The sequence below is a fragment of the Chlamydotis macqueenii genome, chromosome 28 (genome assembly GCF_036417535.1).
Source record: "Chlamydotis macqueenii isolate bChlMac1 chromosome 28, bChlMac1.mat, whole genome shotgun sequence".
NCBI lineage: Eukaryota > Metazoa > Chordata > Aves > Otidiformes > Otididae > Chlamydotis > Chlamydotis macqueenii.
In genome coordinates, this window is record NC_141583.1 from 3,170,801 (window position 1) to 3,191,453 (window position 20,653).

At 41.9% G+C, this 20,653-nt stretch overlaps 1 protein-coding gene across 1 annotated transcript; it reads left to right on the forward strand.

The window, feature by feature from the left end:
- Positions 1-4,302: 4,302 nt before the first annotated feature.
- Positions 4,303-19,229, forward strand: HORMAD1 (HORMA domain containing 1). The gene is made up of 13 exons (XM_010129666.2): positions 4,303-4,349; positions 4,692-4,836; positions 5,167-5,230; positions 6,951-6,987; positions 7,379-7,399; positions 7,502-7,528; positions 8,197-8,264; positions 10,173-10,321; positions 10,927-11,183; positions 13,271-13,334; positions 16,468-16,526; positions 17,253-17,336; positions 19,093-19,229. Exons 1-13 carry the CDS (start codon positions 4,317-4,319, stop codon positions 19,171-19,173), a joined length of 1,089 nt encoding a protein of 362 aa, XP_010127968.1. The 5' UTR covers positions 4,303-4,316; the 3' UTR covers positions 19,174-19,229.
- Positions 19,230-20,653: the final 1,424 nt, after the last annotated feature.

Consider the following 20,653-nt stretch of genomic DNA (forward strand, 5'->3'; position numbering starts at 1 on the left):
GCCACATGTGTTGTGCAGATGGCTGCTCCACAAACCCCGCAGCGTTTGCCTGTCATTAGACAGGGTCAGACCTTGGGAACTGGTAGTGCCAGGCACCACCTGGGAAAGGATGGATGTCAAGCAGGGTGTCCTTGCACCACCTGCTGCCCACACACACACTTCAGCTACAGCTCTTGGCCCCAGGAAGCATGGTGTTTGTTACTCTTCAAAAAATGCAGAGGCCTTTTGTTACCAGGCAAACAGAAAAGCTCCCAGCTGAGAAGTGTATTTAGTGGTCAGTCCAGCTTCCATACCTTCAGCTTGAGTACACACTCTTTATGTAATATGCTTCTTTTATCCAGAAGTGGGGCCCAGTTCAAGGTCTACAGCAGGATCCCGAGAGACACATTATTGAGCAGTGACTGTCTTCCAAGTCTGTGAGGCAATGGGTTTCTTCACTCCCTCCTGGGACTCGCTCTAGGCACATCTCTGCAGCTTTCCCTTCCCTTTGCCCTTCAGCTTTTCATGGGTGGGGGAACCCATTCTCTGAGAGTAAGGCAAGTGAAAATGGCCCTTGCTGAAGCTCTTTCATTTGCTCTGGGTTGGCATGCAGGAAAATAGGGCAGAGTTGTAGCAGCTCATTACTTTTCTGTTCCCTATACACCTCCTTGATGACTTTAATGGAGCCTGCTCTTTTGTTCTTCCTCCATACCAGCCTTCCTGAATATGTCCACCATCCTCGGCTTCTTTTCATGCAGGAGGTTATGCAGCATGACAAGAGCCTGGGGGTATGATGCACAAACAAGGGGAATGCTACCCTTCTTCTGAGGCTGGCTGCTCTTTGATGGTGAGTGCTGAAAAGGATTAGAAAATATCCTGAGATCACCATTATCCAGGATCACCATGCCTGTTCATGTGGCATCATCTTGGGGAAAGCAGAGTCACTCTACTGGTTGGACAGCAGACATTATTTCCTGTGCACTTTTGTACTTACATCCAGGCTGTTGGTCATGGCTGATTTGATAGGAGCTCTCCTGTCTGCTCTGCATGCCTTTATTCTTTGCTGGCATCTTTGTTCTTGTTTGCTGAGGGAAGGTTTTTGAGTCAGCCATTTTTCAATGTCCCCTAAACTTTCCAGCTCACTTTGACACTTCCTCCTCACCTGAATCTAAGCTTCCTACTGTTTGTAGACCCTCTTCTTTATAGAAGGCGGTCTCTGAGGAGCTGAAGCTATCTTGTTCCTCCTGAGGCAGCTGTAAGACAGACAAGTGACAGAAATTTGTGGCCTGAGTTGGTTTCAAAAAGGGAGAATCTGGTCGTGCCACAGGTGGAGCAAAAATAATTTGACATCTGGATTTGGATGGCCCACACCTACTTTCTTTCAGTTTAAAGGCAAAAGTTGGATACATATTTCTCCATTGACATCATTGGAAACCATGCTCCAAGACCACTTCTGGCTTGACGTTAGTCAAACTCTTGGTCTCATCCTTGCTGCTCACACTGGTACTTTACATGACAACAGATACGCTTCTTGCAAAATCGGGAGTTGGGGTCAGGTGGGTATGGTGGTTTCCTTGGAGAGACAGCTCTCCCCCTCCACGCTGCTGGCTGGAGCTGGCTCAAGCCATGTGATTGGGAGAGATTCTGCTCGAGCTCCAGAGCCGGCACCTGGGCAGAGGTGGCTTCCTTTCCAGGGACAGAGCAGGTCCCTGATGACCTCATCCTGGTCAGCTCCTCGTTTTGCCCCTTGGCCTCTGTTGGCAATTCCTCCCTCACAGCAGTGAGCAGGTGAGAATGAAAACCGGAGTCACCCACCCTGCTCTTTGGAGGGATTTGGAGACCTTCCCAACTCAGTGCCACCCCAACCAGAAAACAGCTGCTCTGTTGATACTCCCATACCTGGGCCCTCCGCATCTTGTAGCTTTCTGTCCCGCCTTGCTGTTGGGGCAATTCTGGCAAGGTGACCTTTCCTGCTTTTCTGTTCTCTTCTTTCTCCTTCCTTTTGTCCATGGATGCTTCCAGTTTTCTTTTCCTGTTCAGCCCAAATACAAACTGTCCTTTCTACAGGAACCCAGAAATGCAACAGCAGCAGTTAGTGTCATCTGTCTTTTTTTTTTTTTTTTAATAATGGTCTTCTCTCTCTCGTGTTCCCCCTTTTTCCAGTTTCTGTCAACAGTTCTTACAGGTGCAACCAGAAAGTCGTTCTGTTATGACTAAGTCATCAAAGAACTACTTTTGAAAAGGGCTACAGTTCCTTTTCCAAGATGAACAATACCCAAAATAGGTAATTGAATGGGAAAATAAGCCACAGTAAGAGATGTGCTCTGAATCTGTATCAGCATATTTTTTTAGTGTACTTATTTCTCCTAACATATCCGAGCTTGATTTTCTACAATCAAGTGACACAACAATTGCCTAAATCCATATTACATATCCAACCTGTCTGCCTGTGTTCTTCAGAAGTAGGCAATGGCAATTCAGGGCTCTTGAAAGGAGTTTCTTTGTGCTGCCTTCTGTGGCTGCATATTGTGGGAACAGTCTGAAAATACACACCGGGGTGAGTCGGTATGAGTGCAGGAAGAGTTTCTTCTTTGTTCTGTGCTCACACTGCTCACCTGCTTTGGCTGCACAGCGAGCTCTCCTCACCCAATTGTCTTCCCCTCCACAGAGACAGGGATAACCCTGAGCTGGAATGCTTAGATGTGCCAATCAGGGAAATAAGGAAGGCTCCGGGACATGCAGCCTGATGTGTGAGCGTCCTGTGGAGTTGATCTCCTTGAAGGCAGCATCTCTGGAGGCCAAGTGTCCTGGCCTCCCATCGTCCCACTGAGTCCTTCACCCTGGCCAGCTGCTCTTTTGTTTTGTTTGTGATTTGGGAACAGTGGATATGGAGCATCCCACTGCTGCCACAAGTGTGGGAAGGAAAAAGAGCTGCTGCCAGTGGTTTCACACTGCTGCAAGTTCTGGTGATGATGACACCAAAATACAGATGCTGTCACTGGCACTTACAGCTGCCATCGCACCCACACGGCACAACCTGGGATCGAGCGCAGCGCTTGCATCGAACAGGGAGGTAAAACCAATGCTGAAGGAAAAAGGTCTTAATGTATAAACTATTTGTTGAGACTGCAACCTCACTAAAACTTTTTCTTTACATTTAAGCTTAAATTACACTGACGTGAAGCCTACATGCTGGCTTAAAAATGGTTTCACGAGCAACAGCTGCTGTGAATCACTTTTGTATTTACTTGGCTCAAACAGTTAAGAAAGCGGCGATGCACACCTCTCACCCCCCCGCAAAATCGGGAACCTCACACCCAGCTCCGCCGCCGGGGGCGGGGCCGGGCGGGGCGGGGGCCCATTTGGCGCGGCGGCGCTGCGCACGGCCCTCAGCGGTGCGTACCGGGAGGCCGAGCCCGCCCCTCCGTTTGCACACGGCCCCTTGCCCTATAAAAATGGAGAGAGCGGGTGGATGTGGCAGTGCTTTTTGAGGGGTTGTTGGGTTTGTGGGTGTTTGCTGTTTCCGGGAGTGAGGGTTGTGTTCAGTTCCTCATTTCCTGCGGGGTTTCCCCTGCTTTCAGGATTTTCAGAGGCAGGTTGTCTTTTCTAGGGGTAATAATGCAGGCAAGGGTCTCTTCATTTTTCATGGAGGTACTGAGATCAGGCAGGTTGGTGGAGGCTCAGCTGAGGGGGAGATTGGTTCCCTCCATTGTCCAGGGCCAGCCTCCTACTTAGGGGAGGCATTTTCCATGTCCTTAAGTGTGAATGCATCTAATTTTTACAGATAGTGTGGAGGGCTTGTCTCGTGGAGCCAGGCTCACAGTGCTGAGGGTTACAGGCTTAATGAAAATGTGACTCAACAAGAAGAATAACAGGAGAGGATTCTCTTTTCTCCAATACTAATTTAGATTACACAGGAAAACAACCTGAGCCTGGAGGTGACTTAAATGTGGAGAACCTCTTCTTGGGGTCTTTTGAAAACATAAGGCTGGATGTGGGTTAGCGCTTCAGAGTATTGCTTTCAAGGGCTCATGTTTCTTATAAATGGGCACACAGTATTCTAATTACTGCATGCTGCAGCTTTGGGGGAAGTCTGTGCTGGTGTGAAAATCAAGAATCTAATACTGGCAGTTATTAACTGAACTGTCTTGCTCTGTTTCCTTAAAATTATGGGGTTTATTTGAATTGATTAATTGTGCAGGAAGTGGTCATAGGTTCAGGTATGTGGTTGTTAAAGGTGAATAACTGCAGTTTGGGCTTGTGTGCACTTGTGAATGGTGGTTATATGTGTGTTAATGCAGATGTTTTATTAAAACAGACAGAAGAGTATCTGTAAAATGGCAACTGCTCAGAAGCAAAGGAGTTGTGTGGTATGATTTTCTTGTGTATTTCAGCGCAGGATAGTATTTGAATTGGAAAAATCAGTGAATTTTAGCTGAAATAGTCTACCCAGGTAGACTGGGTAGACTGTATTAGGTATTTCTGTAATATTTCTTCACTTGAAAATTACAGACTAATTCAGTCTTTTAACTATGAATAAAGATGCTTGATAGCAAAATATTTTGAGTCTTAACTTACAAGTCTTATAAATGATGAAAGTCCTACTTCTGAATTAAATTAAAATGTTAAGCAAGCATTGGACCAGATTGTAAGACTGTACAGGTTTATTGTTGTGGACAGAGACTAATTCTTTTCTTTCTTTTAATCTTCAGAGTGCAGTTGTGTTTCCTAACAAAATATCTACTGAACAGCAATCCCTGATGTTAGTGAAGAGGCTTCTGGCAGTAGCAGTCTCCTGCATTACGTATCTGAGAGGAATCTTTCCTGAAAGTGCCTATGGAACGAGATACATGGATGGTAATGGGCTGTCTTCATGATTCTTTGCAAAATCTATTGTCATAGGGTTGTTAGGGAGTTAAGGAGTGTTTTCAAAGCCACCCTAATTAAAGGTAATAGCCAATATTCAATGACTGTAATGGAAACTTCACTAATACTTTAATTGTTGAATTTTGCTAGATGGTAGTGATGCTAACTCAGCAATTAGAACTATGCCTACACCTGTTGGTGATGTTAACTTTAGTTTGCTTTTGATATATACTTTTAGGGAATGAGTTTGACTTTCTTAGTAACATAGTTGCATTTTGTCCTAAGTAAATATGGATATATATATATTGGTTTTTTTTTGAGATGTCTCTGTCAAAATTCTGAGGGAAGACAAGAACTGCCCTGGCTCTACTCAGCTGGTGAAATGGTATGTTAATCACAGTGCATATATAACACTTCCTTAGGATGTCGTAGAATCATATAGAATGGTTTGGGTTGGAAGGGACCTTAAAGAGTATGTAGTTACAGCTCCCCTGCCCTGGAATTAGGTGATGGCAGTTCTGAAAGATACCTTTCTAGTTGTTTGCAGATAAAAAGAAAAAGGTCACTTGCTGTGAGTGAACAGCTGCCCAGGCAGTGCATTTAGTGTATAGTATTTACTATGTTGACAACTTTTTTTTAAAATGGAAAGTCAAAATTTGTGAATGTATGTGTTTACGACTTGCACAGTAGTGTTTCTAGAAAAGCTTACAACTTAGTGCTTAGCAGAGCACAAATCTTTGTTTACAGAGTGATTATAATTTACATTTCGTTTCTGTAGGTGTATATGAGTGCTCAGGGGCGCACATAAAATGCAAAAATCTAGCCAGTAGTTCCTCTCTAGTTGAACAGGAGATGCAGTGTTACTTAGTATTTTGCATCTTGAATTTAAAGATCTTGCTGTCAGACTTGTATAAGAAAGTACTGTTGGCTTTTACATACAAAGGCAGAATTGTGTCTGCAAATGGCAGTTGTCTGCTTGTACATTAACACAGTTGAGTGTAAGTATGTCACTTGAGACTAGAGGTATTTTGATTTTCTTTGTGTTCACAATAACTGCAAGACTTGTTCATGGCTGCTCTACTTGCTGTTCAGAAAAGAGTAAATGAGGCAAAGACCTTATACTGTGTACACATTCCTATTTTTTGTTACCTCTATAAAGGCCATATTTGTTCTTTTCACACTTTTACTGCCTGTAGTACAAGATGAGGCATCAGAAATGATGCTGCGTTCAGCAGAGGGGGTTTGCAGCTACTGTCAGTGTTGAGATGTTCAGGGATGTAGCCCTGAGTTCTAATGTTAAAGTTGAAATTGTCATCTGCTTTTTGTCTGTGTGCCATCATTAAGAGGGAGGGAGGGAGAGAAAATGGCTTCCTTTACTGTAACCTGGAATTTCTTAATTGATCTTCTGTGGTAGGGAAAACTGAAGTGGTGCCAAGTGCATTTTGCCTTTTCCTCATGCATGAAACATTAGCAAGGGCACTGGTGTGGCCGGCTGTGGATGCTGGCAAGGAAAAGCTCCCTGGTTTTTGTGTGAAGGGTGTGCTACCTGTTTGAGTTTACAGGAGAGTAGCCTTTCTAAAGTCAGCATCATGTACACACCCAAACCAATTTTTGCTCATTGACTATATTCAGAAGAATTGTTAGAAGAAAAATCAGGGTAAGTTTTGGTTCACTATTTGACTGTTGTTTGCATGTTATATAAAAAGCAAATTGCATCATCTAAATAATGGCAATAAGATAACTCCTTTGTCCTTCAGAGCTGTTAGTGTTCAGCTAAAGTACTTATTTATAAACTGATTGATGAATATATGTGTTAGAAGGTGTTTGAAAATGACAGGCATACAATTGCATTATGTCTTTACTGATAAATTATTTACTTAAATATAATACTTATTCTGCAAAGAGGTAAGGATGATTTGGTGTTACAAAGATAGTTACTGCTTGTTTCACTACTAAGATAAATAATACTTATTCTGCTATTCTATTGCTTTGATATAATAACAAGGCTAAGCACAAGAACTTCATTTTTGGAACTATTTTGTTTAGTCAGAAGCAAAGCAAATGGAAATTAGTAGTAGGTGAACAATATTATTTGATTTTTGCAGGATGTTAGGATGCTACGATGCGTTGCAGAAGAAATATGTAAGTCTTCCAGGATCATTTAGGTATTTTAAATGTATTGAAACATTAATTTGTATAAATCTGTTAGCTGCCAGTATAGTTACAGGACTTTCTGATCAGGGTATTTTAGTATGTTAAAACAGTTAGCTACAATGTGGAATGCACAGACATTTCAGGATAATGTTCTTTGTAAACAGAAACACTAAACGTCAGGGATATGTAGGAATTTTCTTCTGCCAGTTGAGTAAGTCCTTCCCTACACAATAAGGAGTTAAGTGAATGAAGAGGTTTCTCTTCAAACAGGCCTTAGTTGTTTGGTTTCCAGAGCTAGAAGAACAAAACAGCTTCGTAAGCTGGGCTATGAAATACATTTAATGTTCTATTTTCTTTCTCTTAATTATCTTTCTGACAGCTGAGAATGATTGTCCTAGCAGTAAGTATCCTTGAAAAGTAAGGTACACACTTTTTAAGGTAGATGCATAGAGATATGTATGTTTCTTATGCTGTTTTCTATATATTGACTTTAAAAATACAGGTCTGTACCCATCCAGAAGATCCTCAGGTAAATCTACTAGGATATTTTACTGGGTGACTCATGATAGTATGGATATGGTGAAACGTGTGTACAAGCAATAGTACTTAACACTCACATTAATGCACATTTTAAAAAAGAGCATCTTAAAATATCAAATGTAAGAATCACTAGAGCTAATCAGAATTGCTGTTGAGTGAATTGCCTTTGAATATCTAATGTCAGGTTATTCTCAGGCCGGCACAAGAAACCCAAAGTTATGTTGCAGAGTTAAATGCCCATAAAGATGCATTGTCCTAACTCTGAATAACAAATTTATGGAACTTCTTTGTGGAAAAACTTGGTATGTTTTGACTAACTGTTGAGTGTCACCATGTCTCTGGTATGTGTGTGAAATATTTTCATAGTGATTAAAATTTGAATGAGTATTTCATTCTAAAAAATTACTCCGATGTTTCAAAATATTTTATCATTGTGTTTCCTGGGAGAGAATACAGTCTTCATTTTTATTTGATGACAGTTATACATTATTGGCGTTAATTGTTACAGCATTAGAAAGCTGTATTTGGTGCTTCTAAGTGGATCATACAGGAGTTGGGCTATCATTTTCTTTAAATTCAAGGTTAATAGATTACTAGACAAACAGCAGTAGTTTGCTTGACGGATGATAATTTCATAATTACTGGATTTGTCTGCAGACAATTACAGAATGTTACCACTTCAAATTCAAGTACACTCACAATGGGCCACTCCTGGATTTCAGCAGGTACTGTCACTGTGACTTTATTCTGCTTTGTGGTTTTACAGTCTATTTGCATACACCTGAATGCTAGAACTTTGGATTTTATCTGTTTTTCTTTTTTTTAAATTCTGAGTCTTAAGACTTAATTTTATCAGTGTATACTGTTAGCTTAGACTTATTCTTAAAATACAGTGAATCATTTTGTCAGATTATGCTCATATTTTAAAATATCCACTCAAAAGATGATTCTTAGTGTCAGAGTCCAGTACTGTCTGACTGGGTTCTTTAAGATATTCCATGTGTGGAGGGTGGAATGTTTAATCCTAGATGTACTTATCTGAAGATACTTGATGTTACATGGAATTTCTCATTCAGCAGCGATGATACAAAATACACTGAAAACGCAGTACAAATGTAAGCTACACTTAGAGCATAGCTATTGCGATATGCAATTCAATCACAATACCAATAGGATTCATGTTATTGGTCTTTACAATATGCTTACTGTCATGATGCTGGGTGTCCCCAGTTGTGGGGAAGGAATATGTGGGTTGACACCAACTCCAGTTTATTGTTTTCTTCGGAATTCTTTTGTTAGTTGTTTAGTTTTTATACTCTTTGAACTGAGCCACATATCCACTTCCTCATACTGGTCTGCCGAACTCAAGGAGACATTTGCATGCTTTTAATGAACTAATTTACATTTATACTACCAGTTGATCCAATCAACTGTGATTGGATGGTTGGTTCACTCAACTGACATAGCTATTTATCTAAGCTGAAGGCCATGCTGAGGTTCCCTGTGTGTTGAGTCGAAGTCGGCATTCTTTGCAACAGCAGTGGTCAGTGATGCCCTGTGTTATTCCCTGAGCTTCATGGACGCATCACCCTTGCCCATCTCCACTGAGCCGCCTTCTGTTGTAGGGGTTTGTTGGTCAGTCACAGCTGCAAGGAAATGTCTTATTTTAAGACAAGTTATTAAAATGTGGCAAGTTCATACCTGACAAACTTCTACCAGCTTTCCTCCTGTGTAAAATGCTTTTTAAATAAAAAAAAAAGATGCAGTGCTGCAGACCTAGGTCCTTTGGGCTAAGTTGAGTTACAAAGAGGTTGTAAGTCATGTGTAAAAACAAAACTAAAACACACAAAAAAACTCCAAAAAACAACAACAAAAAAACCCCAAACCAGAAACCCCACTGGTAGAGGGAAATGTGACCCTCAGCCACACCGGGTTGCCTTAGTATATTAGCATAAACTCATGCAGGACTAATTTGAAAATATAAGGCATGAGCCTACTTCTTTGACACCCTGCAGGGAAGGAGATAACCATCTGCAGAGGGGGGAGACATTTGAAACCATCACAGTTAAGGGTGTGCTTCCAAAAGACAGGGTTACCCAATGAAATAACTCATAGTTGCTTGCCTTGCACTGGCTGTTCAGGTCTTCGGGTGCCTCTCTAAGCTGTGTGGCTGTGAGGAGAAGGGGAGCAGAGGGAGAGCCTTTTTAGTGGCTGTAAGGTAGGGTTGGGTCAGCTGCTGGTAGAACAGGAGCATGGAAATGTTGGAGGCACACGTACCTTTCTTGTCAAAATCAATAGTGTTACTTGTTTTATTTAAGGGAAAGCAAGTACATAAGACTTTGCAGAATTAGGGCTTTCAAATATACCTACTTTCTTTCTTTAAGCATTATGTAATGTACAGTAGTTGGTTGCAGTGGCTGTATCATAATGCTTTCATGATGCCCCTGGCTCAGGATTTATCTTCCAAGGGGCAGAGAACATGCAGGTCACTTGCAGTGCTTGTAATCTCAGGCATTAACCAATAAATGTGATGCCTGCTTCTGATGTTCATAGTCTGTTACAGTCATGTATCTTAATACTAGAAACAGCTTACTCTGTATATTAAAAAAAATGAATACTTTGTCCATTTTTAGTAGTAAAAGGAGTGATTCCACAATCGCCTGTGCAGACACCAAGAAAGCAAGCATCCTCCTCATTCGCAAGATTTATGTTCTGATGCAAAATCTGAGTCCATTACCAAATGATGTTTGCCTGACTATGAAGCTGTTTTATTATGATGAAGGTAGTGTTTCCATATTACCTTGATATATCTGTGTTCAGACATTGGAAAACAGTTCAAAGAAGTATTTTAGTATATAATCTTTATGGCTGATGGGACTCGTTAAATGATGCTATTTTGCATGTGTCTGTTTCTCATGACAGTTTCTAAAGTCCAAGGGAAATGGATTTGATCTCACTGTAGGAACACAATCTTGTCACTGACATCCCTGGATTAAGGATTTTGGTGTGCTTTAAAGACAAATTGAGTTTTCCTGAGTATGTTAGGATGTAACATGTTTGCCAGACTAGTTATAGTTTGGATGACTACTTAAATATGTTACTGTGGTTTCAGAATGTATTATTGCTTTATAAGGAAAAATCAGAGCTTCTAGCTCATCTCTGTGTGTATAAATTGTTTCAAATTGCTTTAATTCGGTTTTGCCTGTTGTGTACGGGGGAAAAGAACTTCACTTAGTACAAGTTGAATATTCCCCTCTCCACATGATTTTTTTTTTTGGAGTAGCTCTTTGTATTTAAAGGGGAAAAAGTCTTTTCACTGTACAAGTTAAAATCAGTTTTACAAGAACATGTTTAATTCTAACACATTTAATGAATTCTTTTCTGCAGTTACACCATCTGATTACCAGCCTCCTGGTTTTAAGGAGGGTGAATGTGAGGGGATGATATTTGAGGGGGAGCCTATGTATCTGAATGTGGGTGAAGTGCCAACACCTTTTCATATGCTGAAAGTTAAAGTTACAACTGAAAAACAACGAATGGAAAATGTTGATAAAAGCATCCTAAAGCATGGAGAAACTGATATGCCTCTCCAGGTGCTCAGAGTAGACAGAGATGATCCAGAAGAAGAGAACCAGAATATGAATGTAAGAGCACAAATGTTTTGTGTAGCTGGTTGAATTTTTTGTGATTTATAGTTTAGAGAAGAGCCATTAATTGTTTTACCGTATATCTTACTATAACATTAATGAAAAACTCTGTAACGTATAACATTAATGAAAAATGTATCTGTTTCCAGATATATTTAAGGAAGACAACATGTCTTCAGTACCTTTTTGCTTTAATTCTACTGCTTCAATTATCCAGCTGTCATTGTTAAAGCAGTACTGAATAAGTGCATCAGTATAATGCCTGTCAGCAGCAGCAGCACTGTTGGTAGTCTTGTCTCTGCGAGACTGGGGAGGATAGGACTTTATGACACCAAGTTGTGTGGTGCTGTTGACACGCTGGAAGGCAGGGATGCCATCCAGAGGGACCTTGACAGGCTGGAGAGGTGGGCCCGTGCCAACCTCATGAAGTTCAACCAGCAAAGTGCAAGGTCCTGCACCTGGGTCATGGCAATCCCAGGCACAAATCCAGGCTGGGCGGGGAATGGATTGAGAGCAGCCCTGAGGAGAAGGACTTGGGAGTGCTGGTGGATGAGAAGCTTAACATGAGCAGGCAATGAGCAGGCAATGCGCCCTTGCGGCCCAGAAGGCCAACCGCATCCTGGGCCGCATCAAGAGAAGCGTGGCCAGCAGGTCGAGGGAGGGGATTTTTTCCCACCTCTGCCCTGGTGAGACTGCCCTGGAGTACTGTGTCCAGTTCTGGAGCCCCCAGCACAAGAAGGACATGGACCAGTTGGAGAAGGTCTAGAGGAGGGCCACGAAGATGATTAGAGGGCTGGAGCACCTCTCTTATGAGGACAGGCTGAGAGAGTTGGGGCTGTTCAGCCTGCAGAAGAGGAGGCTCCGGGGAGACCTGACAGCGGTCTTCCAGTACCTCAAGGGGGCCTACAAGAAAGATGGGGATAGGCTGTTTAGTAGGGCCTGTTGCAATAGGATGAGGAGTAATGGTTTTAAAATAGAGGGGGGTAGATTTAGATTAGAAATTAGGAAAAAATGTTTTACGATGCGAGTTTTGGAACACTGGAACAGGTTGCCCAGAGAGGTGGTGGAAGCCCCATCCCTTGAAACGTTCAAGGCCAGGCTGGATGAGGCTCTGAGGAACCTGATCTGGTTGGAGATGTCCCTGCTCCTTGCAGGGGGGTTGGACTAGATGACCTTTGAAGGTCCCTTCCAACCCTAACCATTCTATGATTCTGTAAGCAGAGGGGCAGCTTTGTGCTGTAGGTACAGGTGCCATTTGTTCAGCTCCATGCACAGGACACAGGTGAAGCCTCCCTGGAGATGTCCTGTACCAGTCCTAAGGGAGCTGCTGCAGTGAGACAGTATTGACTGGCAATAAATCTGCTCTGAGATCCTCTTGTACATACAGCTACTGATGCCACAGCTAATGTTAAAACAAACTTGTTTCTGTGTTGGGATTTTCCCCTGGGGAAATCTGCCTAGAAAAAAAAGCACAGTGACGTTTGCTGAAGGCATGAGTGCGTAACAGACTTGTGCATCTCGCTGCTGATGCTAGAGTGCCAAGAGACAGCTCTTGGGAATGTGCTTGTGCAGACTTCAGCAATTGGAGGCACATATATCTGGGGGCAGTTGAGGCAGGTAGCAAATACCTTTAGTTACGTTAAAACATGCTGATTTATACTGTCCATAGGTGAGGAGGAGGTGTGCTTCAGTGCTTTTGACCCCTCCTCCTTAATTGGCATTACTAAGGAGGCCTGTAGGTGATAGGATGGAAATAAACTGCTTGGCCCCCTAAATCTGCAGATGCCTCTGAATTGCAGTTTCACAGGCAATAGGAATGTGTAATTGATGCACGGATAGTTTTCTTTCAATATCTAATGTTACAATTTTAGTGGTTTTTACAGGTGTCTGGTAGGTGAATTGAATGTGTGCTTGCTTTAATAATTAATACTGAGCTAGTCTGTACATTCCATGTCAGATTCAATTACTTCAATACAGTTTGTTCCACTGAGAATCCATCTAATAAACTCTGGCCTGAAACATCTGAATACAAACTGTCTTCCTTATTTGTCTGCAATAAATGACAGACCGTTTTCTTAATCTAGGAAGATCCTGTCTTGGATAAAAAAGTGGAAGATAGGAATAATGTAAATATTTCAGAAGCTCAAGGTAACATTTATGTTTATTTTTCAAGTGTCTTCAGTTTGTCCCTCTTTCCTGATGCTACTAGAACAAAACCTCAGTTTTCTGATGTAGACTGCTATTCAAATGTACATTCTCTTTTCTTCACATACACTGTTATGCCTTTATTTTCTATCGTGGCTCTGTTCTGTGCAGCACTTGGTTGACGAATGCATGTTTTTTATGTTTCTGTTTTAAAAATCTGGTCTTCTACTCCATTGTTTTATCAGACAAGCTAAATTTATTGACTTATGTATTTAGACACAAACTTTGATTTTTTTAATTGTTGTTGTTAGTGTGTTTTTACTAACACTAACTATATTTAATTTCCACATAAAGCTTGTGGAGGTATTGTGTTCTTGACTTATCCTTGAGCTCTGACTACAGTAGGACCACGGTCTGATTCTGCAATTCCTACGTGCTTCAGTCTGTGTGGTTGTGGAGGAATCGAGACCATTTGGGCTTGTGTACACAGAAGAATTTTTACGTTGGGGTAGGCTGAATGATACCCATGTAAAAATACCTATCTGTATGATGCAAGCACTTCAGTACAAAGGGAGTTGTTTGGTACTGTGGCTTGCTATTCCAGATACAATCAGTAACTATCTCGCAAAATGTTTTGTTTTATGAGTGGTTGTATGATGACTGTGCTCCTGGCTGTTTTAGTGCCTATCCTAGCTGCTTGCTTTCACAGCTTACTCTGGACCTGTGTGCTGTTTTCTCTTACTGTGTACATGGACTTTTGATAATTGCAAATGAACTTTTTAAACTTTAGCTTTAATAGGTGAAAGTTCTAGCAAAGCACTTTTGTTAGTATGAATCTCAGCAAACTCAGTTTCCTCAAGTAAAATCCTAACACCGTAAAATCTTTTAATGTAAAACTATGCAGACAATGTGAGTAGCAGCAAAAAGCAAATTCCAGGTGGAAGCTTATAAAGCAGTGCTTCCCAAGAAGGTACCAAAAACATTTACTTCCATTTTATTTTTTAAAAAGTTTCCTATAACAACTTCAATAAGTAACTGGAACTGAGAGTTCTGCAGAGAGTATAAATTAAATTTTATGTTTTAGAAGTACTCTGAGGACTCTTTAACACTGCAAGGCAAAGCTATCAAACAATTATGCTCTTCTTCCTATGCAGGACATGAGGAAGTACCTGCTCATCCTTTCTGATGAAAAACAGCAGCACCCATCTTGTTGGATTTTTCTTAGCATTTATAAATATAGTTTTTTCATTGTTTGTTTACAGTCATATAAATGTCCTCTGCTGTAAGCTCTGAATGCAGAAGTGCAAATAAAATAACTGTCCTGGCTACACTAGCCTGACAGCAGCTGCTACCAGAAACACACCCTGGAAGCACTCCATTGTTTTTAATTAGTGCTCCAAGATGTGGATCCAGACTGTCTCCAGTTCAAAACATGAGACAGCAAACTCTGTCCTCAGACATCTCTGAGCAGAAGTGTCCCTTTAAAGTTTTAGAGAAACTAGAAGTAGAAGGCCAACAGCATCCTGGGCTGCATCGAGAGGAGTATGGCCAGCAGGTTGAGGGAGGGGATTCTCCCCCTCTGCTCTGGTGAGACCCCCCTGCAGCACTGCATCCAGCTCTGGAACTTCCAGCATCAGAAGGACGTGGAACAGTTGGAGAGGGTCCAGAGGAGGCCACAAAGATGATGAGAGGGCTGGAGCAGCTCTGCTGTGAGGCCAGGCTGAGAGAGCTGGGGCTGTTCAGCCTGGAGAAGAGGAGGCTCCGGGGAGACCTTAGAGCAGCCTTCGAGTAGCTAAAGGGGGCTGCAGGAAAGATGAGCATAAAGTCTCCAGCAGGGCCTGTTGTGACAGGATGAGGGGTGATGGTTCTAAAATAGAGGGAGGTAGATTCAGATTAGACATTAGGAAAAAGTGTTTTACACTGAGGGTGGTGGAACAGTGGATCAGGTTGCCCAGAGAGGTGGTGGATGCTTTTGGTCCTCCCAACCTGAACACGACAAGCAGTGCGTTGGGGCTACCATGATGTCTGAGTGCTTGCAGAGGCAGTGGAACAAAGCATGTTGAGCCTGGATATTTTTTTTTCTTAAAACAGGTTGGAGTCTTGTGTTGTTCAACACAACACTGAATAGGCTGTGCTGTATATTTAAATAGTGATGGTAATGTTGGTTTTTCCAGAAATAAAATGTGCAACTTTGTAAAAACAGCTAACATTTCCATGCTGTTCAGAAATCATCATGGAGATGTGTAGGAAACAGCACATGTAGATCAGCGTTTTTTATCTTGGTGATGCTAGCAGGCTGCAGAACTGAATAAGCACATAAAGCTTTATCTGGTGATTTTAGAAATTGATAGAAGTTCCAAAACCATGCAAATACGCAGCAAATTTCTTCTTTTATGGAGTTGGTATAATGTTTTATTTACAAGAACTACAAGACATAGGAAAATGCATTTGTCACACTGAAATTCCTCAGTCATTGCCACAGCTGAAGCACGGTCACTTTGAAGCAGTTCATGCCTATATCTATGTCCTAGAAAAAGACCCAGCATGGATTAGAAACAACAACAAAAAATCTACAGAACTGACTGTTCATTCTTCATGGCCTGTTCATGTGACTGCAGGTGGTGACAAGGGGAGCTGTAGCTACAGGAACTGCAGCCAAAGTTGCTGGGTTCTGTGTGGCTGGGTTACAAAATGGGAGCCGGCTGCTGGCAGAGGGTTCAGAATACACAGAAGCTGTGCCAGAGTGGCCCTGAAGCTCTGTTTGCCCACTCTGCAGTGGAAATGGGCTTGTGAGGCCATTACTTGGAAGCAAATTGCAAGGTAGATGAGCATTTAGTGTATAAACGAGTTTGAGGATCAAGCCCACTCTTCTAAAGATCCTGTGTGTAAATCTGTACTACTTAGCATAAGCATTTCTTCTGTGCCTGTAATAAGAAGCTGTGAAAGGACACAGCGGAATTAAAGATGTAGTGTGTAATGCTTGGAGTTAATTACTTGTACATAGAGAATTAGAGCCCTTTTGAAGCATGTATTCACTGCATTTATAAAGTGCACATGTTCCTTGTGGCAAAACAGTGTTAAGAGGCTGCTAGTATGTTGTCAACAGTGCTCTATTAGATAACAACTCTTTTTATAGAACCAAATTTAACTTGTGAAGAAGAAGTTACAAAAGCTGAAGGGAACCAGAATCCTCAGGTATGGAAACTGCAATCTGTTGTCTTAAACTTTTAGTAGACCTTTTGAGAAACTTCTTTCCTATTTCCAGTGATTAATAGGTAATCTTCTAAGGGCTTATTTAGCACAGTCAGTATTTTCAGCAATAAAATGCCTTTACGTTTTACTTTCTGATGTTTTACAGAAATGGTTAGTATTCTAAAGGACTCAAAACTAATAACAAAAGGCTGTTCCTCTGTGATACAGTTTTCAAACCAAACAGATGGTCTAACTGCAAAGAGAAATGGGAACGTAATTTCCATGTTCATAAACTGTCATAACTAAACACTCTCCCTAATAGAAATTTCTCTGCTTATTCTGACAGACCAAAACTTATTTAAGAAACTTAAAATGCAGGTTTATTACTTGGGCTATATTCCCTGTAATTTAAATGTGGAGGACTACTTCAAACACAGATCCTTAAGATTTCTCAAAACAGAATAGTCCTAGGTAACTGTGAGTGACTTACTGTGTAAAAGTAACTGATGCTTTGATCTGTCAAGGCTTTTTGACACGTGTGACTGTAAATAGTGCCGTTGACTTCAATGGATATACTCCTGTATAAATTAAATTTCAGTTCAAGGGCTGTGGTGAGCAGAGCCAGAGCTTTCTGCATGCTACAGCATTGAATGCTGCTGTAGCCTCTAATATTAATATATATATTTTTTTTACTTCTGTCACAAGGCAACATCCACTTTCTGATTTTAGGTTGATAATTTGGCAAGTAAGACGTCTAAACTTAATGTGTCAGAGAGCAGGACAAGAAGTGGAAAGATATTTCAAACCAGCACTGTTAGTACTGTTTTTTTTCTCTAGTTCTGTACTTTCTATTTCTGCTTTCTTTAAGCCTTTTTCTGTTTCAAACAGTGAGTAAAACTCTAAGCTTCAATACATTTCATGTTAACAGAATTAAATTCTTATCAATTCTATAATTCCCATTAAATTAAACATATTTGGATTCTTAATGTAAAAAATATGTTCCAAAGAGTTAAAAGCTGAATGTTGGTATAGTTAAGTTGAGAAAGATTCATTAAGATTGATTTATGTCTTCTTGAAGAATGTGTTTAGCCAGATTCCCCACTGATTTAATCCATTGTTGATGGGAGTGCGTGCCAGCAGAGATCCCCAGCCCAGTGTACTGTATGCTTGCTAGTGATTTTACTTGGAAAACGCAAGGCCAGAATTCTAACCTTGGCTCCATGACTCACTCATACCAAGAAAAATCCATTATTTCTTTGCTTAATCACATTGCAGCAGATGATTCTTGTAGTTGGTGCTACTTGTGGGGGATCCAGATTCCTCCAGCCTTGCACAGGTGGAGCAGAAGTTGTCTTCAGTGTGGAATTTGGCTTTTGAGGATGGCATTGTGGGGCCCCTGTGTGTCTGTCTGCTGCTGCCTTTACCAGCTGAGCTTGGTAGCTTCAGCTTTGCGAGGCTCTTGAAGGCATTTGTAAGACCTCAGCATCTCTCTTACTTGTGAGTGTTCAAGGTTACTGATAGGTTCTTCTCAGAAAAAGCTATGGGCTGAATACTACCATTTTAGTAAATGAGTGGTCTTAATTAACAGGAGGGAAACTAGTGTTAGGGCCAAGGAAAGTCATGCCCTTCCTGTCCTCACTCAAGAAAACTCTTCATCAATTTTTAATGCAGTAGTTTTGTAAGGATTCATAATGTGCAGCTCAGTCGTTGCCAGTAGTTTTTTTCCTAAACTACTAGTTGGCTTATTTTTGTAAAGGCTGATGGAAATCAAGCTTGGGAGCATGCAAAATTAATTCATCAGCAGAACGTTCTAAAGAAATCCAGAAGAGAAACTGGGCTGTGTGTTAAATACCTGTGTATGAAAGCTGCATGTGAAAAGGGCTGTCAGAGTGTGCAAGAAATTCATGAAGTGGAGATGTTAAATTTGGAATATAGAACTAGTAGATTCAGGCTTTTTGTAAAGTAGTGCTTACTGAAGAATAGAATTTTTTTACTTCTAATTCCAGGGTCATGCAGTATTTTCTGTTACTCACTAATGTGGAAAAGAGATTGTTCTGTATGCTCACTATTGCTGTATCTTTTTTTGTAAAAAAAAAAGTTTTGTTAATTAACTAAATACTAGAATTTAAACAAAGCACAGTTGCTTTAAGTAATCAAAAGCACAGTAGAGCTAAAGGCTAAACTGTCATCTTTTCACATGTGCAAGTCAGAAATAATTGGATTAAACTCAGTAAGATGAGCCTGTGTGGTGCTGAGCCCCCTCTCCCATTGGTTCGGAGTGCTCTGCTGTTGTGCAAGGCCCTCCTGGTTCCACCTGGCTCTGCAGTGTCTGCACCTGGGGCCACTGTGTTGGCTGACAGCTGCTTGTGGAATTGGACTTTGAGGGCATTGCCTCTGTGCCTAGGTAATAGCAAGGGTGAGCCAGATGCTTGATATGCAGCTTGATGCATCACACAATTGTCTTGTTCAGGGTGGGCTTCTCCCATGTTAAACTTGCTAATGCTGTGGAGTAGGCTGCAGTCTGTGCCGTGCGGTAATCTGTAACGCGGTATGAATTTTCCCTTGGCAGGTTCATCAGTTTGAGCTGTCATCTAGTCAAGATGTGCTGCCAAAAAGGAGAAAGATCAGTGAACCAAAGGAGCGGTTTTAGCTGCTGTTTGTTTACAGAGTTCTCCACCACACCACTTTCATTTTGTTGTTTAATGTGAAAGTTCATATTTAAATATCTCTTAGGGATCTTTTCTGTTCTATTTGTAGTCAAAATGGAGAGTACTTTAAGGAGAGAAAATCTGTCAAGAAGCCCAGCTGAAGAAATCAAACTTTTTTTAATAGGAGGTTGTACCCCATCAGGAAGGAAAGGTACCTGACTACTGATGTAGCCAATAATTTTTGTAACAAAAGTGATTTGGGGGATTTGACTCCCTGCCATGTTTAAATCCTGATGGTGATGGTGTAATGTTCATTACCCACAACACAAGGTGTCACCTGTAACTTTGGGCTGCATTTCAGAGCTGAGGAACTCCTTGTTCAAAACTGGCCTTACCCTCAACTCTTAGGTTAATTTGCAGAGCTTTACAGAGCATGCTCAGGGGAGCTGTGTTGTCCGTTACAGCAGTATTGCATCTTTTGCTTTTACTACTTGGGACAGTTAGGGGGCCTTGATTCTTTGCACTTTTTTTCCAGACTGAAGGCTCCAGACTCAAGTGAAAAAACAAGCATTCTTCATACCTTCAGCTACATATTTCATGCCAAAAGGCAGGAATTTCTGTTGAGCTGTGATGAGATACATGTATGTAATGACAAACAAAGTATTAATCTGTGGCAGGTATCTGTGGTGATGGTGTGAGATTATTTGGAGAAACCTGTGAAATGATTAATTGCAGAAGTTGGATGTGGTGGCATTTATTTTTCTAACCAGAAAATGTTGATTTTTCCTGTTGTTGTAAATGAGTTGGAGTGAAGCTGTTTCTGCATGGTGTGGAGAGCTGAACATGTCTTGACGCTTTTGACTTAAGTATGTATTTCTGTCGTTCCTCAGTTAAAACCGTGTTCCTGTTAAGTTGCTGTGTATTTCTTGACGCTGGCGGGCTCTGAGCGCGCCGCCTTCCTCCTCCTCTGGAAGGAGGAGGAGGGGAAAGCCACGGCCGCGCTCAGGGGCGGCTCCCGAACGGGCGGGCTCGCATTTGCCAGCGCCGCGCTCCGGTCTGGATTACCGGAGCCCAGGAAGCCGACGGGCTGCTCCCGCCCTCCCCTGGCCCCAAGTCGAAGTTTCTCCGCTCCCGGGCTCCGAAGTTTGATCGCAGGGAAAGGAAAGGAGCGGGGGAGGTTTGGGAAGGAGCCGCTGGGCAGGGGTAAGATCGAGGGAAAAACCTGAACGCGGGTTTTGTTTCTTAGCCCTGAAACTCGGTGCGGGGAGGGGCAGGGGTACGGCTGTGCGCCCCCCCCCTTCCACCCCGAGATCGTGGGGTGTGGGGTTCTCGTGGGAGGTTTGGGCTTGGCAGCCTGGTAACCTGGAGCTCGTTCACTTCCGTGGAAAGGTCAAGTATGGGCTGCGGGCAGGTTACCGCACAGTGGGGAGGCGAGAGCGGCCATTGGCGGGACAGGAGCTCTTTCTTTACTGCCCCGGGACG

Coding starts and splice junctions, on each gene's coding strand:
- HORMAD1 (XM_010129666.2), top strand. CDS start 4,317: ATGGCAACTGCTCAGAAGCAAAGGAGTTGTGTG. Junction 7,400..7,501: donor TGAGAATGATTGTCCTAGCA/GTAAGTATCCTT, acceptor TTAAAAATACAG/GTCTGTACCCATCCAGAAGA. Junction 17,337..19,092: donor AGATATTTCAAACCAGCACT/GTTAGTACTGTT, acceptor TTCCCTTGGCAG/GTTCATCAGTTTGAGCTGTC.